This window comes from Paramisgurnus dabryanus, chromosome 21 (genome assembly GCF_030506205.2).
Source record: "Paramisgurnus dabryanus chromosome 21, PD_genome_1.1, whole genome shotgun sequence".
In the NCBI taxonomy this organism is placed as follows: Eukaryota; Metazoa; Chordata; class Actinopteri; order Cypriniformes; family Cobitidae; genus Paramisgurnus; species Paramisgurnus dabryanus.
This window is the reverse complement of record NC_133357.1, coordinates 29253067-29274242: the sequence shown is the minus strand read 5'-3', so window position 1 is coordinate 29274242 and position 21176 is coordinate 29253067. Positions and strand designations below refer to the sequence as shown.

At 36.3% G+C, this 21176-nt stretch overlaps 1 protein-coding gene across 1 annotated transcript; it reads left to right on the top strand.

Moving 5' to 3' along the window:
- Positions 1–411: 411 nt before the first annotated feature.
- tgm1 (transglutaminase 1, K polypeptide) lies at positions 412–17267 on the top strand. Its single transcript, XM_065286522.2, has 14 exons — positions 412–552; positions 5858–6096; positions 6175–6363; positions 6790–7041; positions 7119–7237; positions 7821–7928; positions 9161–9338; positions 9880–10018; positions 10154–10346; positions 10484–10637; positions 12875–13159; positions 13938–14098; positions 14855–14991; positions 15488–17267. Exons 2-14 carry the CDS (start codon positions 5859–5861, stop codon positions 15630–15632), a joined length of 2298 nt encoding a protein of 765 aa, XP_065142594.1. The 5' UTR covers positions 412–552; position 5858; the 3' UTR covers positions 15633–17267.
- Positions 17268–21176: the final 3909 nt, after the last annotated feature.

The window sequence follows — 21176 nt, the reverse complement described above, 5'->3', positions numbered from 1 at the left end:
TTGTGCTGGTGCCGCTTTTGAACTTTCATGTCATTTTGATTTACTGAATAAAAACGTCAAGCAGTTTAAGCATCTAGAACATTTTCCCTTGTAGTGTATTTGTATGCATCTTATTCCACAAATGTTTGTGGTTATGAAACTGAACTTAACTTAAAGTCAAAAAGTAAAAAAATTAAGTCAATAATTCTGATGTTTTCATCAGGCATATGGACACATAGACATCATAGTAATTATGGCATTTTTATTGTGTCACTGTGGCTGAGGGTAGTAAGTTATCTGATTAGTTAACTATTAGTTGGTTAGTTAGTTAGAAAGCATGGGCTGCCACACTTGTGTCATTTATCTTGTTAAACCTGTTCTCAACAACACATTTTCTTCCTCAGCCCTACCCTACACATACTACTAGTACAGTACAAGCTCAGTACAATCTTGTTTTAGTTCTGAAAGAAATCTTGAGTCAGTCGCACTAAACAGTCAGCAGTTATTCGTATGGAAACGTGAATAAAAACAGACCAGAAACAGGGCTGAGATATCCACAAACAAGAACTGAAAGTAAGTAAGAAACTCTGTCTTTATCAACAGATCTCACCTCTGAAATAATCTAAATAGATTTCTTTGAAACTTTTGCTTTAATGCACACCTTTAAAAGTTATAAACCAACAAATTAAGCTCTGTAACTTGTTTTCAACAAAAGATCACACTGAATTACAATTACTATGACATACTGACATGAATTGCTCTGACAGAAAGTATGGAGAAATATTTTGTGTAGTAAATATTTGGAAACTCATCTGATATTTCTCTGTTACATAGCCATGACCAAAAGTGTTGGCACCCTTAGTAAATATGAGCAATTATATCAACTACCAACAGATAGAAAAGTCAAAACCTCACTTGCTCTGCTAGAAATCTTATAATTGTGATTCAATCTTTCGTCAAGACTTTGATTTACAATAAACGGGTCAGTGAGCACAAAATCAAGGTTCTGCCATATCTCAGTCCCCTGACATGAACCATACAGAAAATGACTGAAGAGGAGAGAGCAGAAACATATGAAGAGTCTGGACTGGAGAAATAATCTAAGATCACTTCAACCTCATCAGACATATTAGTTTAATGTTATGTTTGAAAGGTGTCTGTGTTCTGTATTTTAAAAAATTGAGCTTGATTTCATGATTTGGTCAACAACACACTCAGTTTTCTTCATAATAGGTAGATGCCAAAGGAATCTCAAACAAAAACCTTATTTTAACGTTATTGCTTTTTATATTTATACAAATTTATGCTTATTCTGGTGGATGTTAAAGGTTATTTGTGAAACCATCAGACCTTTAAGTGTAATGAGTAAATGCAGATGTTGGTTGTACTGCTTCATTGAGTTAAAGTAAAAAGTACAGTGTACTAACATCCCAGTCATGTGAATAACATACATCAGTCCAAATCATCCTCCATGCAAATCATCCGCTGTATAAAATGGTATTGAAATAAAATACCCAACTAGCAAACATATTGCAAAAAAGTCCTATTAAGACTATAGACGGTTTGAGCCATAACAACATAAACAAGCGGCTTTCCTGGAAAACACGTAACTTCCGGTAAACTCCGCTAAGACGAAATAACAGCAAAATCCGTTTAAAGTAGTTTATGTATATAACAAGCAAAATAAACAACACGTAGATTACCTAGGAAACCAAAACATTAGTTTATTATGTATTTTTTTAAGAGTTCAGTTTCAGCAACTAGTCAGTCCATTAAAAAAACAGAAACCGGAAGTAAAGTGCGGACCAAACACGTCCGACGTCACCGCACGTGCGTCCGATGAAACCATCTATAGACAGCAGATTTAAGTAATAGATTCAAAACCCAGGTTTGTATCTGTGTGAGCACAGCCTTATAAAAATAAGTATCTGTCAGATAAGTTAAAGTCATGCATGAGAGCAATAGGGCTGTGATTTAATAATCACTGATATGAGTCACAACTGAAATATTACTGATCTGCAGTAGAAACTCTCTAAAAAAATAAAGGTGATTTACAATGTCATAGAAGAATCATTTTGTGCTGAATGGTTCCATAAAGAACATCTGAAGAATTTTTCTGTTTCACAAAAGATTCTTTGTGGTGGAAAAATGTTTTAAAAGATTAGACATCTACGGCATCGCTGTGAAGAACCTTTTAAGCACTTTCATTTTAAGAGTGCCGCATACCTACAGGAACACCCGCTAGATTTTTATTCATGATATGCTGAGGGGTGTGATCATAAAATTGGCCAATTCTAGACATTCTAGTATTCAAAGAATGAAAACAATCCTGTCTTACACATTCAGAGTCGAAAACGCATTCGACCGGATTGCTGTAGATGCTCATGTGGTTCAATGAGTTCGAGCAGCCACGCGGTATGTTTCACACAATTTAATTTACTTATCTGTATAGTGCTGTTTTCAATGTCCTAAAAACGTGCTGATGTCTTCTTTGTTCTATGAAGTCCCTCCCTCCCTCCTCCAAAAAACTGTTCTAGAGACGTCATTAAAGCAGAGGGCTGTAGTCCAAACCGGCCGTTCGCTGTAGGAAAGTGGAATTCTGTTAAAGAAAATATATAAGACCTTTAAGATGTGTTTTGGTCATTCGGATCACAAGTGGATAAGAGAGACACATGTCTGTTCACACCTGGTGTTTTAATCCATCTCTTTTGTTCACTTTTGACCGCTTCTGTCCTGATTACTGAGGGGTGGTCTATGAGTCGTAAAAACACGAGTGGGAGAAATGATGGGTTTAAATTGATACACACTAATATTATGTCAGAGTCCGCTGCTTGTGTTGTTAGTAAACATTCTTTTTTGTACATGTATATATAAGAGCTTTCTCTGATTTTTCAGAGCAATTGATGAAATAAGATCGTGCAGATTTACATGGTCACAAAATGAAACAAAAATAAAAGAGGAAGAGAGCAGCCACGTTAGTTTTATCATTGACAGCCTAAAGACTAGGCTGAACACCAGGGACGTGCACAGACATTTTGAGGGGCAGGGGCTCAAGTGAAATAAAGGGCACTTCTCATAATTATGTATATATTTTTCTTTTTTTAAACAAAAAGAATATATATTAACGCAATTCTGACTTCCTTTTTAAAAAAAAATATTAAAAAAGTTAATTAATTTTATCTTCCTCAAACTCACGCAATTGTTTAATTTTCAAAATATGTCTACAAAATAATCAGTTCACACAGACACCATGGTCTCCTTAGTAGTCTAGGTTTATAGGGCAGCAAAGGAAGCCATTACACAATGTGCATGTTTTGAAAACATTAAATTACACATTAATTACAAATTTGTTAAAATGCTAAAAACAAAGTTGTGGCTGCTGAGTTAGCGCTACATGCCAATAAATGCTATATCATATGCTAGCGTTTAGCTGATTAGTTGTTAGTTGTTACTCAAAATGTATTTTTGTCTGATAAGGGCTCAAAATATAAGGTCTGTTTACTAATGTGAGCTTCTGGCATGAGCCTCAGAGTAGAGCAATCAGAGCAGAGCTCAACATTATTATTCATGACCCTTTCAAATAGGGCAAAAATTCTAGGGTTGTAAATAGACATGTAAAAACGTTTCTGGATCATTTTTGCACTTAATAAAGCCACATACCTTCTATGTAATTGTCAAAGAACAATTTAACATATTATGACAACACATCCTATGGCACCTTTAACCTTAGGTTTCATATTTATTAGGGTCACACATGTCAGAAACAACAAATATAGATTACGCCTATTTTATTTGTATTTTATATTTTACTTTTTTGTGATGTCAGTGAAAATTCCGACAGGGCAAGTAAAATACTGAACCATCAGATTTCTTCCCAATCTACTCCAGCACTCCACTATATAACACATTATACTTATTTAACAGCCATTACAAAAAACGCAAACAAAAAAGCTTACTACTGTAGTTAGCAATTATTTTATTGTTTGTGCTTTATTATTTTATGAGCAGTCTGTTTAAACTACATACACTATACGGATACAAGTTTGCAACTCTTCAGCTTAATATGGGATTGCCATGGAAAACAATGTCCCTGAAAGAATCATTATGTGTAACAACGTGTCCCATATTTTGTGCATAAAACTGTTAATATAAGAATGCTTTCTTCCTCAAACACTTACCGGTAGCTGTCTGCATAATCATGCACATGATCGCGTCTCGTTCTTCGGGCTGAGCTTTGGCGCTTAAAGCGCGAATGATGCAGGACAAGTGTAGACAAACCAATCATAAAGCGAAGTAAGTTAGAGAGGCGGGACTAAGGAAAGGTAAAGCCAATCATATTAGCGATGTGAATTTTGGAGGCGGGACTCATCTGTTAACCGTTTGTGTGCCATAAATAGCGCTATTTTTCTTTATATAAGAGTTTAAATATCATTTAAATGATTCCTGAATAAATTCATGTTAAATTAAATAAGCAACAAGTAAAAAATACAAGAAACAGACAGACATCAGTTGTTATATGAATAAAGATCATATTATTATTATTATTTTTAAAAATCCCCCAGAAAAAAGGGCACTTTCTCTCCAGGAATAAAAAGGGCAGGTGCTCAAGCCCCCTTTGATGTCTATGTGTGCACGTGCCTGCTGAACACTGTGGGTATGCGGTCTTGGGGAAACACATTACAAGTAATATGCATTACGTAATAATATTATTTTTCTTAAGTAACGAGTAAAGTAGCATTACTTTGAAAATGTATTTTTAATATTTAGTTACTTTTTTAAGTAATGCAAGTTACTTTTCAGTTTAATTAATAAAAAAAAATAATAATGTACAATGCGCGCAGAGTCAGAAATGGAGATGGCAGGCCAGAGTTTGACATTTTTGCGATGGAAATATGCAATTTCTGAATACAAAACTTCTCAGTCATAAAAACACAAGGCCTGAAAGAGATCAAGCCTCAGCCAAGTAAGAAAAAGTAACTTAAAAGCAGTGGTGGCTCATGACTGCTCTTCCAAGGGGCGCAAATGTCATGTGAACCATGTGCATCCCGTGTTTTGTCAAAATAAGTCCGTCAAAACCGTTTATGATAAAAGAGACGCTCATGTTCACAAAATCCACACAAAACACTCCCTTAACGGTAAACTCTGATTACAGATGAGATTATGCAAGTATCTGGCAAATGCAATCGTCTCTTTTATCATAAACCCTTTAGAAGCATCTGCAGCAGGCACTTATTTTGACAAGACACGTGATGCACATAGGTTCACTCGACGCACAGAACACATATTTTGAAATTACAAACCACACACATGACGAGCTACATATATGTTGTGACGAACTTCGCATCGTGCGCCCTCAAAAAAAGAAGTCACCGGCCGCTACTGCTTGAAAGTAACGTGAGTATTACTTTACATGAAAAGTAACTAAGTAACGCAATTAGTTACTTTTTTGGGGAGTAACATAATATTGTAATGCATTCGTTTTAAAAGCAACTTTTCCCAAGAATGGTCAGGAATGATGTAAAACATTGTGCTGAGTACATCACACATTAGATCAATAGCTGGAGAGCAGGCATGCAGTCATATGTTATCTACACCACAAAAGCAATCTGATCTAATGCATTTTCGACTACCTCTGAATGTTGTTGAAAGTGTATAAGCTTAAAACGTTTCACATCCTGTTTACACCTGTATTTAGTGCTATTGCTATTCACTGGTAAACTGATTCACCAAACCGCATCTTAATACCAGGTGTAAACAGGGCCATTAAAGTACTCTTGTAGATTCACAGGTTTTAAAGTAAATTAAATGTTGTAAGGATTCTTCCTAGGTGCTTGGGTTGCTTCATGGCTTAAAACTCTCTGAAAATTCTGTTTCACAGAATGCCCCTAGAAACTATATCAATCAGAAACCCCTCCGCCATTGGCCGATTTCCATCTGGCACTCTTGTGTTGGATGAACCGAAGGCGGCGGAGGAAGAGAAGAAGAAGTGGACTTGTAGCGGCTGGATCCGCCAGTGCTGCCTCCGCTGCTACTGCCATAAAAAACCTAAAGATGTCACAGAACCTGTTATTATAAAACCCCCTACTGATGGACCTAAAGAAAACAACGAGACGAAAGGTATCCCAATGCTGGTTACACCTCATTAAATGTAAAGAGCAAGGTCTAGACCAGTTTAATTTCTTTCTCTTTTCTCAGGTTTATTGGAGGTACGTTCAATAGACCTTCTTAAATCTAAGACCGAACAGAACCGGTTGGAACATCACACAGATCGCTATAACAGTGAACACCTCATCATCCGCAGGGGCCAAACTTTTCAGATGATGATTGAACTCTCACAACCTTTCAACCCAAAGACAGATAAACTTCACTTAGAGCTGAGACTAGGTCAGTTTATTTTCGTTAACAGAATTCATCCCTGGAGCAACATCAAGTCAGTGTGCGAGTCTATTGTAAACTTAAGTTTATTTAAGGAGCAAAGATTGGGCATACCAATCTGTATAGCAGTGATTCTTAGGCCTGTCCTGAAACCACCGGACATTTTGGATGTCTCCCCTTATCGGACAGATCCAATGCAGGTCTTCAATCCTGACCTGATAAGATTCCAAATGTACAGTCTTGGGGAACTCCAGGACTGGATTGAGAATCACTGCTGTAAGGCAAGATTGTCATGTTGGGTTGTGGAGCAATCCGGGTGGCTTACAGATAACAATCTGATTTTTTTTGTCAAAATTAATTATGTTGCATGTCAGTATTCTGCATCATTCATATGCATACAGTATCTTTGTATGTATATATGTGTGTGTCTTTCAGGTAATATCCCAGATGTTTCCAAAGGCACACTTGTGATTGTGAATTTGGTTGAGGGTCTGAGTGATAACTGCTGGGAGGCCAAAATCGTTGAACAAAAGGACAAAAATATCAAATTGTCTGTCATGTCCATGCCAACGGCTTCTATTGGCAAATACAAGCTCAGTGTTATAACACAAAGCTTGACAGGCGAGTCTAAGTCATCTTACTCCTCTGACAGTGACATCTACATGCTGTTCAATCCCTGGTGTGAAGGTAAAAGCAAAGGTCAAGACAAACTAAATTAATGTAAATCATGTTTCTCTTTAATCCTAATGCACTATTTCTTCTAGATGACTGTGTGTACATGGATAATGAGGAAGAGAAGAAAGAGTATGTTTTAAATGACACGGGTCTAATCTATTATGGAACTGAGAGCCAGATTGGAGACAGACCATGGAATTTTGGACAGGTCAGAGGAACTTATCTTATTTTGTTTTGAGATCATTCAGTGATTTGGATGAAATATTTTGGTTAAAATGTTTTTCATACAAAACTGGATTGAAACGAGTTAATTTGATTATTTTAATTGTTCTGCTAATTTTACATTTTTGGAGAGGCTAAGGGGGCATGTGCACCATAGCATTTCAATGCTGTTGAGAAAGCCAGGCGGATACCGACTGTAGGCGGGGTTTTTTTTTTGCTAAGCCCTTTGGTTTGGTTATGATACTGCTTTGTTTATCAGTCGTGAAGGATGAGCCGGTTGGTTGTTGTGATATTTGTCCCGCCCCTCCTCCACTGTGATTGGATGGGAGAGTGAAAAGTGACTTTTTGGTGTGTGTTTCACCCAAAGTTAAAAATGTTTCAACTCTGGGCGCTCAACACAAAAAAAACACCAGCTTCTGGCATTTTTGAAAAGCACGGCGCTTCCATCGTAAAAACATACGCCGGCATAAACGCCTTGGTGTACAAGCCCCCTATGCTTACCTTGTCTTCTACAATCTTCTACTTGACATTGACAAAGTAAATAAATCAGATTTTTCTCTGTGTATTAGTTTGATAAGGATGTTCTGTCAGCGTGTTTATTTTTGTTGGAGAGAAGTTGTGCTCGTGCGTCAGGTTGGGGAGATCCTGTCAGTGTGGTCAGACTCATCTCTGCAATGGTAAGACTAAACTCTTCTTTTTGTTTTGTGCAGTCCACTTACATTGTTAATGTTTTTTTATTTCATTGTAACTACACTAAAGGTTTGCCTGTTGGGAGCTAAATGACACCCTGTAGGTCAATGGTTGTTTGTGTAAGCAGCTTATTATGATGTTCAGTTACGTGTTAGGGATAAGCGCCCTCCTACCAATTTTTTGCATTGGTAAAATGAAAAATTGTTTAACAGCCTGATCTCATGAGAATTTGTACATATTTTATGAGTTGGCTAATGAATTCATAAAGAAACAATAATGAAACCCCACCCCTAAGCCCAACATTACAGGGGCAAAGGCAAATCATAAAAAAATGTACGAATTTGGTCATACAAATTAATATTTGAATTAATTTAATACAAATTAGCCACCTCGTAAAATACATCCAAATTCCCATGAGATAGTGTCATTTTAAAGATATTTTGGAGCAACTACCCCCACCACTACACTAAAAGCAACTACTTCACAACCATATAGACGGTTTCATCAGACGCACTTTCATTATCGTGAATACGCGTTTGGACAGAACCTAACATCTGGTCTCTGTTTGTTTACTGGTGTGACTAGTGGCTAAACTGAACTCTTGAACAAAGACCTTGTGGAAAAAAACTAATGTTTTGGTTTCCTAAAGACAATGGGAGTTTTGTGAAGGGAGGTTTTCCAGCCAATCTGTAGTTAAGAATGTATACATTATATAGTAGACATTTTACAAAGTAACGTTAGCTCAGTGTCGTTTTTGATACGCTTTATCTATGCTTTGAACTAAGGTTATTTACTTGTTGTTTATCTTGCTTATTATCAGAAACTGTACTACTCAAAAAAACTATTTTGTTATTGATTATGGTTGTGAAAGTTTACCAAAAGTTAGGTTTGTTACATAAAAGCCGTTGTTTATGTTTTTACTGTGTAAAAGTACAGTCATGGGTATTGATTGCTTGCATAAATTGGCACCACTTAAGACACTGCAGTGTATTTGAAAAGCAATTTACACATTTATTTTATGTTCCTATAAGACTGAATTCCTAGAATTGTCAGCCTCAGTTTTCTAATGTTGGGATCTATTATTAAATGGCTATGGAGAGGCACAGGCAATGCATTCACAAACTAGAGCCCAATCTTTTAACCTATCTTTTAAGGGTCTAATGCAATTGTTTATAGTGATATGAGTGTAGTGAAACCATGTTATGTTTTCTGGTATTAGATTAACTCACCAGATGACAATGGTGTGTTGGAAGGTAACTGGTCAGGTAAGTATGATGATGGGACATCACCTGCAGTCTGGACCGGTAGCAGTGATATCCTGAGACAGTATTATGAAAACGGAGGAACGCCGGTGAAATATGGACAGTGCTGGGTCTTTTCTGGAGTCACCACCACAGGTTCGAGTATACATAACAGAACGGGTCTCATTTACCATGATAATGAATAAATTCTAGGCAAAGTACACTTAAATTTGGTTACAATTTGATTTTAACCAAAATAACTTCACATGAGTAAAGTCAGCAGTGATTACAAGGCGTTTAGTCTGATTTGTTTTTGGGCTATGGTTAGATGTCTATGCCCAAATCAGCCCAAATTTTGCCTTGTTTTAGCCTAGACATTTGGCCTGTGTTTGGCTATTAGACGTCTTTTAAATGCAAAATTGTTTGCTGGATTTACTCTTATAGCTGGCTTCATATGTTAGAAAGAGAGGCCTGTAATAAAAGGTTCATCTGTAGGGGTCCTTAGCATCATAAAAAACCCTGGTGGATTTTGTCACTTGGCCTGGAACAGTGTTCCCGGTCTTTCCCCATAACAGTGATCCAGTTTTTTATACAGCAAACACATTCATTAGTACACACAGTTAATTCAGATCAGAGATGAGATATGTGATGTGATTAAGGCTTCATGCTTAACCTTATCTTTTTTTTACTTCATCAGTGCTGAGGTGTATAGGAATTCCTGCCCGTTGTGTAACAAACTTCAACTCGGCTCATGACACGGATGTTTCCTTAACCACAGATGTTTATTTAGATGAGAACTATGAGCTAATTGAGGATTTTAATCAGGATTCAGTCTGGTAGGCTCGAATTTCATCTGATAATCATCACTAGAGAAGCTAGCGTTTACTTGTGAAAGAGTGTTAGTTATATATTGTAAGAAAAAACTATAAATCTCAAATGTTTCCTCCTCCATCCCTGTGGTGTCTCTGCAGGAACTTTCATGTATGGAACGACTGTTGGATGGCTCGTCCGGATCTACCTGCAGGTATGGGTGGATGGCAAGCGGTGGATGCCACTCCTCAAGAGACCAGTCAGGGTGTATTTCGCTGCGGTCCCGCCCCTATCACAGCTGTACGAAATGGACAGGTTTTCCTCAAGCATGACGCAGCGTTTGTTTTTGCCGAGGTATCTTTCAATACCTTTATTATCTCATCTGATTTGTAATTGGTGTTTGCTTCTACAGGTGGTGAAAGGTTTTATAAATGAAAATAAATGAATCTGTAGTGCCTTGATGGTTAAAACTTTTGCTCTTTTCATTATAGGTGAACAGTGATAAAGTCTTTTGGCAGAGGGAAGCTGATGGGATGTTTACTCAGGTTCAGGTTATGAAGAATGCGGTAGGTCACTATATCAGCACTAAAGCTGTCGGCTCTGATGACCGCGATGACATCACACACCTCTACAAATATCCAGAAGGTAAAAAAAAACATGCATACACAAAAACTAAATAAAACATGTGTGCAGTTCAGTTGTGAAATAATTAATGTCAAATAAATATTGAAGAGCACCAACTCCATTTAATTTTCCCTTTAGTGTTAAGGTGTTTGTTGGTGCATGTAAGCAATCTGCAAAGTTACAAATCTCAAAGCTAAAGCAAGAGTTATCGTCTTTAACAGAAATGCCATTTTTTGGATTACAGTGAACAGCTCAGTTGTTATCCTTCAGTTACTTCAGTAACATGTCGATGTGGTCATTGTAACACATTTGCATAATGGCCGCCAATAGAGCTTCTGCAGTTGACATCAAACATCCCAAACTTTGCCATTTTAGCAGGCAAGCGTAGAGCGCTTGACCGATGTAGCATTGGCATCGATGGTGGTTAACCAATCATTTTAAACCAGAATGTTTATGGGTGATTCTCACGAAATTAGACTTATGAGGTATCATAAAACATTTTGATAAAAAAAGTAAATGCAAAAATAAGAGTCTCAAAATAAGCAGCATATTACAAACATGTCTTCATGTACTATTTTGCACATGATTTCAAATGACATCATACAAACCAATTTTGTTGTTTTTTCCACATTTCAAATCTCATTACCACAATGTATCCATGACTGAATTTGGGTTCTTTGACACGGAAATATTTATAATTAAAAATAAAAAACTTCAGTGCATGTTATACTATAAACATTAACAGTAAAGAAACGTGGTATTTGGTGATCATTGGTAAATGTAGAGACAATAATAAGGAATATAAATGTGTCCAAGACCAATTTTCTCATCCGCCGAAACAATTTTCAATCATTGTCCAAAAAAAAAAAAAAAAATTGTTGGAAGGGACATAATTGATTGTGACACTCAAGATGACTACCAGGTAAGCAGTTCTTATTTTTTCTCTCCAGATAAAAGTTGAAATTTTGTTTTTCATAGTACCTAGACAAATTTTTAATTCTCGTTACCGAAACATGAGTTTGTAAATGCATATATTTAATGTAATATCATGTTGTGGTAATGTTATTTTTTGATAATGATAATCTAAAAAATTTAAATAATTCTATAGGAAATATTTTTAAATCCTCTAAAAAGAATGGTTATATGTGAAGAAAAAAATGGCTTCAATGGCTTTTTAAAAAATTCTGATGCTGGACACCACCTAAATCTGGTTTTCGTGAGAATTACCCTTATACCTTACAAACCTTTATTTTAACATGTTGTATAAGGGTTTTTTATGTTTAATAGTAACCCTGAAATGACATAAAAGAGTTTAAAATATGGAAAATAACTGGGCGGATACACGTTAAAAGGCATTATAGGGATTAAAGTTTGAATTAAAGTGTGCCATGAAACTCCTGCTGGCACAATAAATTTTATATGCGCTCCCGGCTGTCCTTGCCTGCCAGTATGTTGTCGTAAACAGAATGGGTCACGTGACATCTGGACCTCTAAATGTCTTTTTGCACATTGGCTTTAAAATACTTGTCCAATATTTTTGCATGTTAAAAAAATAAATACAACCTCATGTTGTGTCAATCACTTTTGCACACTGCCTCCGAAACTTTCCTCTGTTATTATAAAATTCAGATCAGGTTTGGTTTTTCTGCGTTTTTCGCACCATTTTAAGAGCCAGCGTATAAGCAACCGCCATAATTAAGAATAGCTTCTGACAAGTTGATCCACATTGTCTCACAGTACAAAGTTTGACAAACAAAGTGAGGAATAGAAAGAGACAGAATATAAAGACAGATAAAAAGTGCTGTGATTGTCAGGTATGCTAGCCCAGTGGTTCTCAAACTTTTTCAGCATGCGGCCCCCCTTGTGTACAGTGCATTCCTTCGCGGCCCCACAAAGAAAATTTATGACAAAAAACTAGTTCTAAAATGTAACATTTTAATTCAACAAAACATGTTAAATTATACAAAGTAGTGCTGTTGGTTAGTAGGCTTATATTACACAGAATTCATGATAAATGAATGTATTTTATAAAATGTCATAAAACTGGGGCCCCGGCCCCCAGTTTGAGAACCACTGTGCTAGCCAACACTCGAAATGGGACCATCCCAGTGTGGTGAACACCCACACACACACTTTAAACTGAGCAGTGGACAGACAGTGGCAGCATTGGTCAAGTTAGCTATATGATAATCCATTCACAGTGAAAAGTGCTAACTTTCTTAATACCAGGTGTAAACAGGGCCTCTGTTCTGTCTTAGGTTCAGAGGAAGAACGTATCGCTGTGGAAACAGCCTGTAAATATGGCACCAAAGCAGCGGTCTACAGTCCATCTGGGGCTGAGGACGTCACCGTTCAGATCACAATGGATGAAGAAGAACCTCAGCTGGGTACAGATGCTAAACTGTCCATCACCATAAGAAACACAAGCTCAGAACAGCGCAGTGTCACTCTCTTCAGTCAGGTGGCAGTAGTGTACTATACTGGAGTACATAAAGAGACAGTAAAGAAGGACCAGATACCTGTTGAACTTCAACCTAATGAAGGTGAGAGATTTTACACCTGCCATAATTAAAGTCCCAGTGTAACCCATCTTAAAATAATAGTTCCTCCAAAAATTAACATAAGCCCATAACTGACTAATTACATAAAGCCCTGAGCTATTCTAGATGTATATGAGGAGGTCAGATGCAAAAGCTGCTAAACGCCACCACCGTCAAAATGACATAGTTGGTGCGATGGATCATACCCACACCCCTTCTGTGTAAAAATTGTCCTAAAAACTACCTTATTTTACATGACCAGTCTGGGCTGTCATTGTACATCCCAAATGTAACTTATTTGATGCAGTTGATCTAAGTTGCCATTGGACAACCGGAGAGATAAGATCACATCCAACAACAGCTAATGTGGGCTCCATCAAATAAGTTACAGCTGGAAAAAAGTAAAAAAACGGTCCAAAATAGCATCCCAGTCATAACCGATTTGACAGAGCCTACATAAGCTATTAATGGACGTTGAATGAACTTGAATCTTGAAGTTGTTTTTACTAAAATAATTTGTGATATGTATAATATTCTATCATGCAAGCAAACTCTTCAGAGGTGTTTGGTTTTATTTATTAAAGTCTATATAAAATTTTCACTAAATTTTGCCTTGTTTTAGCCAGGACATCTGGGCTACCTTTGGATGACAATTAGATGTCTTTTATGAATGCAAATTCATAAATGTGTTTGTGTATTATATAGTTTTTATTGTACTTTATATGTTCATGTTTGTGTGTTTGTTTCTTTAAACCCAATGTTTGACTTTTACTATATATAGTTGAGAGTGTGGAGTGGACTTTACTGTATGATGATTATAAAAACCAGCTGGTGGATCATGCAATTCTGATGCTCACTCTCACTGGACGGGTCACTGAGACTAAACAGGTTTTGGCAACCCAGTTCAGTTTCAGACTTCGCACACCAGACATCCTGATAACTGTAAGTTCAAGACTTCACATACATACATACATACATACATGCATACATACACAACTGTATTGTGTATAGGAGACTCTTTTTATTATGAGAGTAAAAAATTAAGATACAAAACTGCTCAAGCTTATTGATATAATGGACCTCATTTATCAATCGAATTTTAGAAATCTGATCAGAGAAATCATCTTCCGACAGTGTTCATGTGATTCATAAAACATTTGTATGTCCCACACCCGTTGAACTTCATGAATGATACATTGTTTGTTGATAAATCTGGCAGCTGAAAACAGTTGTTACACACTCCCATATAAATTAAGAGGACTCATCCCTTACATGCCTAGGACACACATAACCTGGCCAAGAAGAGGAATCACGACTGAAACGCTGAACAATATTTGTGTATTACACATTAAACACCTCATGATTACAAACATTTAAATTATTATATGTTTAATATAAGAAAATATTTTATAAATAATGTTTAAAAAATTGACTCCCTGGGGTCGACCGCCTGCGCCACAAACATTTTATTTTTCAATCACTACACAAAGACATTTAGATTACTGGATTTTAGACATACGGATATGAATTATACATCATTTAAAACAGTAAAGTGTCTGTTTTTTGTGTCCACCCCCAATAAAAATGTGTGTGTATGTACTAATGAACGTGCTACCACTGAGCTATACAGGAGCATTAAGTTTAATGGAAAAAAACGTATTGTTTAATTGTATAAATGTCTGTCTTTCTGCCTCTTAGCCTGTAGGTGATGCTGTAGTTAGCAGAGAGTTCATTGCTAAGATTATTTTCAAGAACCCACTGCCCTGTACACTGAAGAACGTAAAGTTTCACATTGAAGGACTGGGACTGCAGAGCGTTAGAGAGATTTCATATGGGTAACACAACTATCACTACTAAATGCATATATATATATATATGTGTGTGTGTGTGTGTGTGTGTGTGTGTGTGTGTGTGTGTACCTGGTAATTATCACGTTGTGGGGACCAATTGTCCCCACAAAGATAGGAATACCAGTGTTTTTGTGACCTTGTGGGGACATTTTGATGTCCCCATGAGGAAACAAGCTTATAAATCAAACAAGATGATGTTTATTGAAAATCTAAGGTACAAGAAAGGTTTTTGTGATGGTTGGGGTTAGGGAATGGGGCAGGTAAGGGGAATAGAATATACAGTTTGTACAGTATAAAATGCATTACGTCTATGGAATGTCCCCATAAAACATGGAAACCTGTGTGTGTGTGTGTGTGTGTGTGTGTGTGTGTGTGTGTGTGTGTGTGTACCTGGTAATTATCACGTTGTGGGGACCAGTTGTGTTTGAAATTGCAGAAATATATTTTTATAATTCTTTCTCTTTGTTTTTCTTTTTCTCAGTAATATAGAAAGCTTAGCCATGGTGACTCTGACAGAGAAGTTTATTCCTACAGAGTCTGGACCACAGAAGCTTCTCGCTTCACTTGACTGTCGACAGCTAACTCAGGTGCATGGAGTCGCCAACATTGACGTCAAAGCAATGTGAAATATTTTTAAAAGGAAAATTGCTAACTGCACTGAAGCTTGAATGTCTCTGAATGAAGATTATATTCCAGTTTATTGGATTGTCTAAATGTTTTCTATATTTAGAATAAAATGAGAAAGCCTTAAGAATCACATATATGACATAAAATATAGCTGGAGTTATTTTCCTTTCTTTTTTACCGTATTACTGTAAACAATCTGTGCTGTTTAAAATATAAGGTCAGTATTGTAATTTGTTTAATTCATTTATGTTATAAGGTAAAAATGTAGCTAGTTAAAATTATTTATTCTTTTTACATAAGTCTTAAGATTTTTTTTCCTTTTTTTCAAAAATGTATCTACAACTTATAATAATTACTGTTGTTATAATTATAAATAGTCTATCTGTGTTATTATTGAATGTTTATACTTTTTTTTTTATAAAACCAAACCATACTGTTTTTTTTGGGGGGGGGGTTCTAACAAACTGTCAATGTTTGACAATATAACATTCCAACCTGGCCCATCTCCCATGCAGAACAATGGCAGAAGTCCACAAAGTAACCATATATTTAGCTAGCACACATATGCAAACACACTTAAAACTTAGAAACATAAATATACATAAAAATAACGAAACTACCAAACTCACCCCAGTTATGCTTAGATTCTGACCTGCCGGAGACTTTACACCTGGCCCGTCTCCATGTACTGTAGTTTTGCCAGATGACTGATCAATCAATCAGGACAGATGTAGCTGGTAACTTTCTAAAATTGTTACCCCATCATTGTAACAAATAATATAAAACAAAGCTCAAATTTGTCCCATAATCTAACAATAAGATGAGGAGCATCAACATGACCTTAACCCTTGTGCATCCTTGAGGACATTTTTGGCTTTTTGTTTTGTTTTTTTGATAACTTTGCCTGCGTAAATGCTAACTGCATAAAATTTGCCACAGGTGTGTATTTTTATTGGAATTTTAATATTTCACCTTCATTTCCTTTTAAAAATCTATTTTCTACTAGGTACACAAAATACTTCCTCTCAGGACCTTTTGGACAAAAATGTCCCCATTGAAACCCATTAAAACTGCAATTTTTTATCCCGGTGCCATTCAACTATAAAATGATGCAATCTTTGTTAACATGCTTTCATTTTGTTGGCAAGGCTTCAAAATTTAAATTTTTTACTATTTTTTACCAGATGGTGCCATTTTTTTAGGTTTGTCAAATTATCGCTTTATTGTTGTTTTCTGCTGTTTTCAGCTTATGCATATTATAGAGCCAATTAGATATATTATGAAGCTATAATTGTGTGGGTGTGTTGGTATGGATGTCAGAGTGTGGTTTGTATGTGTGTACTGAAAATTTTATGTGTGTGTGTGTGTACCTGGGAATTATCACGTTGTGGTGACCAATTGTCCCCACAAAGACAGGAATACCACTATTTTTGTGACCTTGTGGGGACATTTTGAGGTCCCCATGAGAAAACAAGCTTATCAATCAAACAGAATGATGTTTCTTGAAAATGTGAAGTAGTAGAAGGATTTCTGTGATGGTTGGGGTTAGAGAATGGGGCAGGTAAGGGGAATAGAATATACAGTTTGTACAGTATAAAATGCATTATGTCTATGAAATGTCCCCACAAAACATGGAAACCAGAATGTGTGTGTGTGTGTGTGTGTGTGTGTGTGTGTGTGTGTGTGTGTGTGTGTGTGTGTGTGTGTGTGTGTGTGTGTGTGTGTGTGTGTGTGTGTGTGTGTGTGTGTGTGTGAACAGTTTGAAAAATATATATTGTACTGGAAATCACAAGACTACAACCGCTGCAAAGGAGTTTTTTTTTTCATAAAAAACAACAGTGGCATTGTGTAAACAAACCAGCATTTTAAAGGGACACCATGAAACTTTTGGCCACTAGGGGGTGCTAGACACGTATTTTTCACTTCTAGCGCCCCTAGAGCCCACAAGCGCCGCAGCACTGTCGCAAAGGAAAGGAACTGGCCAACCTTAAAACTAAACTAAAAACTAAACATTTAAAATGCTAAACGATCAACATTTTGAGACAACAGGGAGAAACGCAGTCATGTTACAACTTTCTGATGAGGAACTCGTCGTGGCAGAAGCCATTTCTCAATCTGAAGGTTGCAGCCTCCGGATGTCGTATTTCTAAAACGTCATCAAGACTGTCTTATTTCACAATATTAACAATTACAAAGTTGACTATTATACTTAGTTAATCGTAAATTGTTGCAGTATGCTTATGACTTGCGAATGTAATGCTCAGTTTACCTTAATAACCCAGGCTTGACGACGTGTGCAGCCTGCATATTTGACCTCCGGAGGCTGCAGCCTTCCAATTCAGAAACGACCAGACGTATTTCCTTGCCTTTTTCCAAACAAATATTGTTGCATCCTCTCTCTCTCCCTCACCAGGATTTTCCGCAATGGCGCTCGTTATTCCTCTTTTTTGTGTGAAAATCGCTCCAAATCCAAGTAAACCGATGCGTTTAGGTCTGCCGCTTTGTAATACGTCACGCGAGTGGCAGCGGAACGCAGCAAATGAGGAAGAGAGAAGAGAGAAACGCTCGGATCTGATTGGTGAATGAATAGGGTTTGGTTTTACACTGTGAGCAAGTTTGAGTGCTATTGCATCCTGGATTGTAATGTAAATACCATAGACACAGTAAAAAGAAAGGTAAATACGTGAACACAGCATCTGAATACAGGGAACTATATGCAATATAATCGCCGTAATTTATAAAGAACATCGCATTTATGTATGAATCAACAGTTTATATAAAAAATTGCCTTAAAGGGGAATCGAACCCGGGTCGCCCGTGTCATAGGTCCGTGACACTAAAGACTGTGCCACAGAGTCACATATTAGAAACTGCTCTCTACACTCCTTAAGTAGCCTCCAGCAAAATTCACGTTAAAAACAAATTGTGTGGAGGAAGTGACGTATGCCGTAAAGCAGTCGAATTTTGTAGTTTTTTTTTGTGCTCTGGTTACTACCACAAACCCTAAGTTTTAAAATACGAGTAAAAGTGATACAGACCCCGTCAGGCTATGGTAGACATGTCATTCAACCTATTTAAAGTCGATGTACTATCACAAGGGTCTTGAAAATGTATTATGAAGGTTGAAAAATTACATGGTTTCACTTTAAGGTTTAAAATTCAGAAAATTAATTTGGTCATTGTGATTAGAGCTGATGCTGGTTAAATCAGTGAAAGTGGAAAAAATTTTTTTTGACATGGACATTTTTGTCCTTTATGGACCTGAGAGGTAACTTTTTTTTTTTATTCTTAAACTGCATAAAAAATATGAATGCATAAAAATTAATGTTGTTGTTAATCATTGACATATCCAAGGCTGTAATAATCAAAGAAAAAAATCTGCTTAGCATTTAGTAAATTGAAAATAATTACTTTTTTTCCTTTTTTCCATAAAAAAACAGCAGTGTCATTATGTAAACAAACCAGCATTTAAAGGGTTAAAATTCTGAAAATTAATGAATGTTTGGTCATTGTGATTAGAGCTGATGCTGGTTAAAAAAATGGCATCAGTGAAAGTGGAAAAAATATAAATCTATAATATTTTTATGACACTTTTAGGACATGGACATTTTTGTCCCCTATGAACCTATGAGTAACTTTTTTTAATTGATGCACAAGGGTAAAGTCAATATTAAATATCAATGTTATATTTTCACAGAATGTTCTTTACATTATGAAGGATGGTTTTATTTGGAGAACAGCCAGAAAATTACTTTAGCTGGGTTTTCACAGCCAAGGACACAAACACAAATGCCAAAAAAAAAAAAACATTTTAAAACACGCTATTATTAAATAATCTTAAATATAAAGCATCAATATATGTTAAAAGTATATGAAACAATTGCATCAGTCTGGGCATAGAAGCACCAGAAGTTTATTATAAACTTTTCTATAATCTGTGTGCATTTCAGTAGGAATATTCAACGTTTGCTAAAGACTTCTAAGCTTCTTTTAAAGTAGCTTCATATAGACTACCTTATTTAAGAGTATAAGCAGCATTACTATTTGGAGGACATTAATAACTTTGTCAGGTAAACTGAAATATAATGAGTTACAAAAGCCCTACAAAGGTTATGAACGAATGGATAATAGTTTCTTAAAGGGGCGGTGAATTTGTCGATTTTATTGTTTTATACTGTTGCCTGATGTCTACTTATGATGTCCGCGTGGTTTTTACATTCAAAAACATCAAAAGCAATAAGTAATAGGCTATTTTGTAACATGGATTAGTGGCTCTCTGGAGAAATGGTTCGTTTGAAGGGGCGGGCCGCATTGAAGACCTGGACGTAAACACCCACTGCTATGATTGGACGGCTTCATTCCCTGTCATTACATGTGGGCAAATGTTTTAATAACATTAAAGCAACACTATGTAGTTTTTCAACCTTTAAATAATGTCTCTTAAATTATTTCAGTGATAGAACAACTCTTAACTGGACAAATTGTACTGTTGCTGCAACCTGAGCAGCCTCCTAGCTGCTACAAGCACACTCTGAAAGTGGCGGTGGAGGGTAGAGCACACAGCCCCGCCCCTCCCCCTGCCTGTAGAAGAGTGTCTGATACCAGGCACAGTTGCACTTTTCAACCACATGGGGGAGCCGTAAGTCAATTTTACATGGAAACTACATAGTGTTGCTTTAATGTGATAAAAATAGCAGCCGAACACAAATATGTTTGAGCCACAAAAGATTCTGGGTGCTAAATATGATACACATAAATGACAATATGTATATTAAAGTAGAAACAAAACTCAACGTGTCTAAATTACCGTATAAAACACAGTAAGCGCGCATCAGAATCGAAACTGCGGCTAATAAATCCTTTTCAATAACTTTGTATATTTTGATTGTGCTTGTGAAGTTGCTTTTACATTCACGTAATGTTAAATACCACAGTTATATGATAAAAAATAAGCTTTGTTGAGTGTTTGACCTTTCAAACGTAACTTGCCTAAATTACCGTATACAACACAGTAAACGGGCATCAGAATCTAAACTGCGGCTGATAAATCCTTCCTTATAACTAACTTTGTATATTTCTACCTTTAAATTACAGTCGTATTGTTAAGTGTTGTACCTTTATTAATCGTTTAATGTTTTTATTAAATTAAAACAGTCAAAAAAACATGTTTAGACACGGATATAACAACAGGACATATCAAGCGATCTCTTCTAACAAAGCAATAGTGAAACGCAGTAACTTAAATAAAGTAAAATGTCTTACTGTGTATAATGCTGTGTCATTGTTGTCAGATCCAATATAAGTGGTGCTTTTAATCACAGTCTCTCTGCAAATCCAGCATCGACTTCTTTACAAATAAATCCGTGTACACAAAGTTAACAAACACTCCCCACACGAGCTGGAACTTCTTAAAAAAGCAAACTTTTTCCACGCATTTAATGTTATGTTCCAAGCCTCCGAATTAAAGTATTTAGCTTCTGTGTTGTTCCCACGCGGTTCTTCCACAACCGAAAATGCGTTTCCAGTCTATCATAACAGATCAC

What these genes read in the sequence shown, in the direction of transcription:
- tgm1 (XM_065286522.2), top strand. Translation starts at nt 5,859, where the DNA reads ATGCCCCTAGAAACTATATCAATCAGAAACCCCTCCGCCATTGGCCGA. An exon ending in TCACTTAGAGCTGAGACTAG is followed by an intron (nt 6,364 to 6,789) that starts GTCAGTTTATTT and finishes TGTGTCTTTCAG; the next exon opens with GTAATATCCCAGATGTTTCC. An exon ending in GTTAGAGAGATTTCATATGG is followed by an intron (nt 14,992 to 15,487) that starts GTAACACAACTA and finishes TCTTTTTCTCAG; the next exon opens with TAATATAGAAAGCTTAGCCA.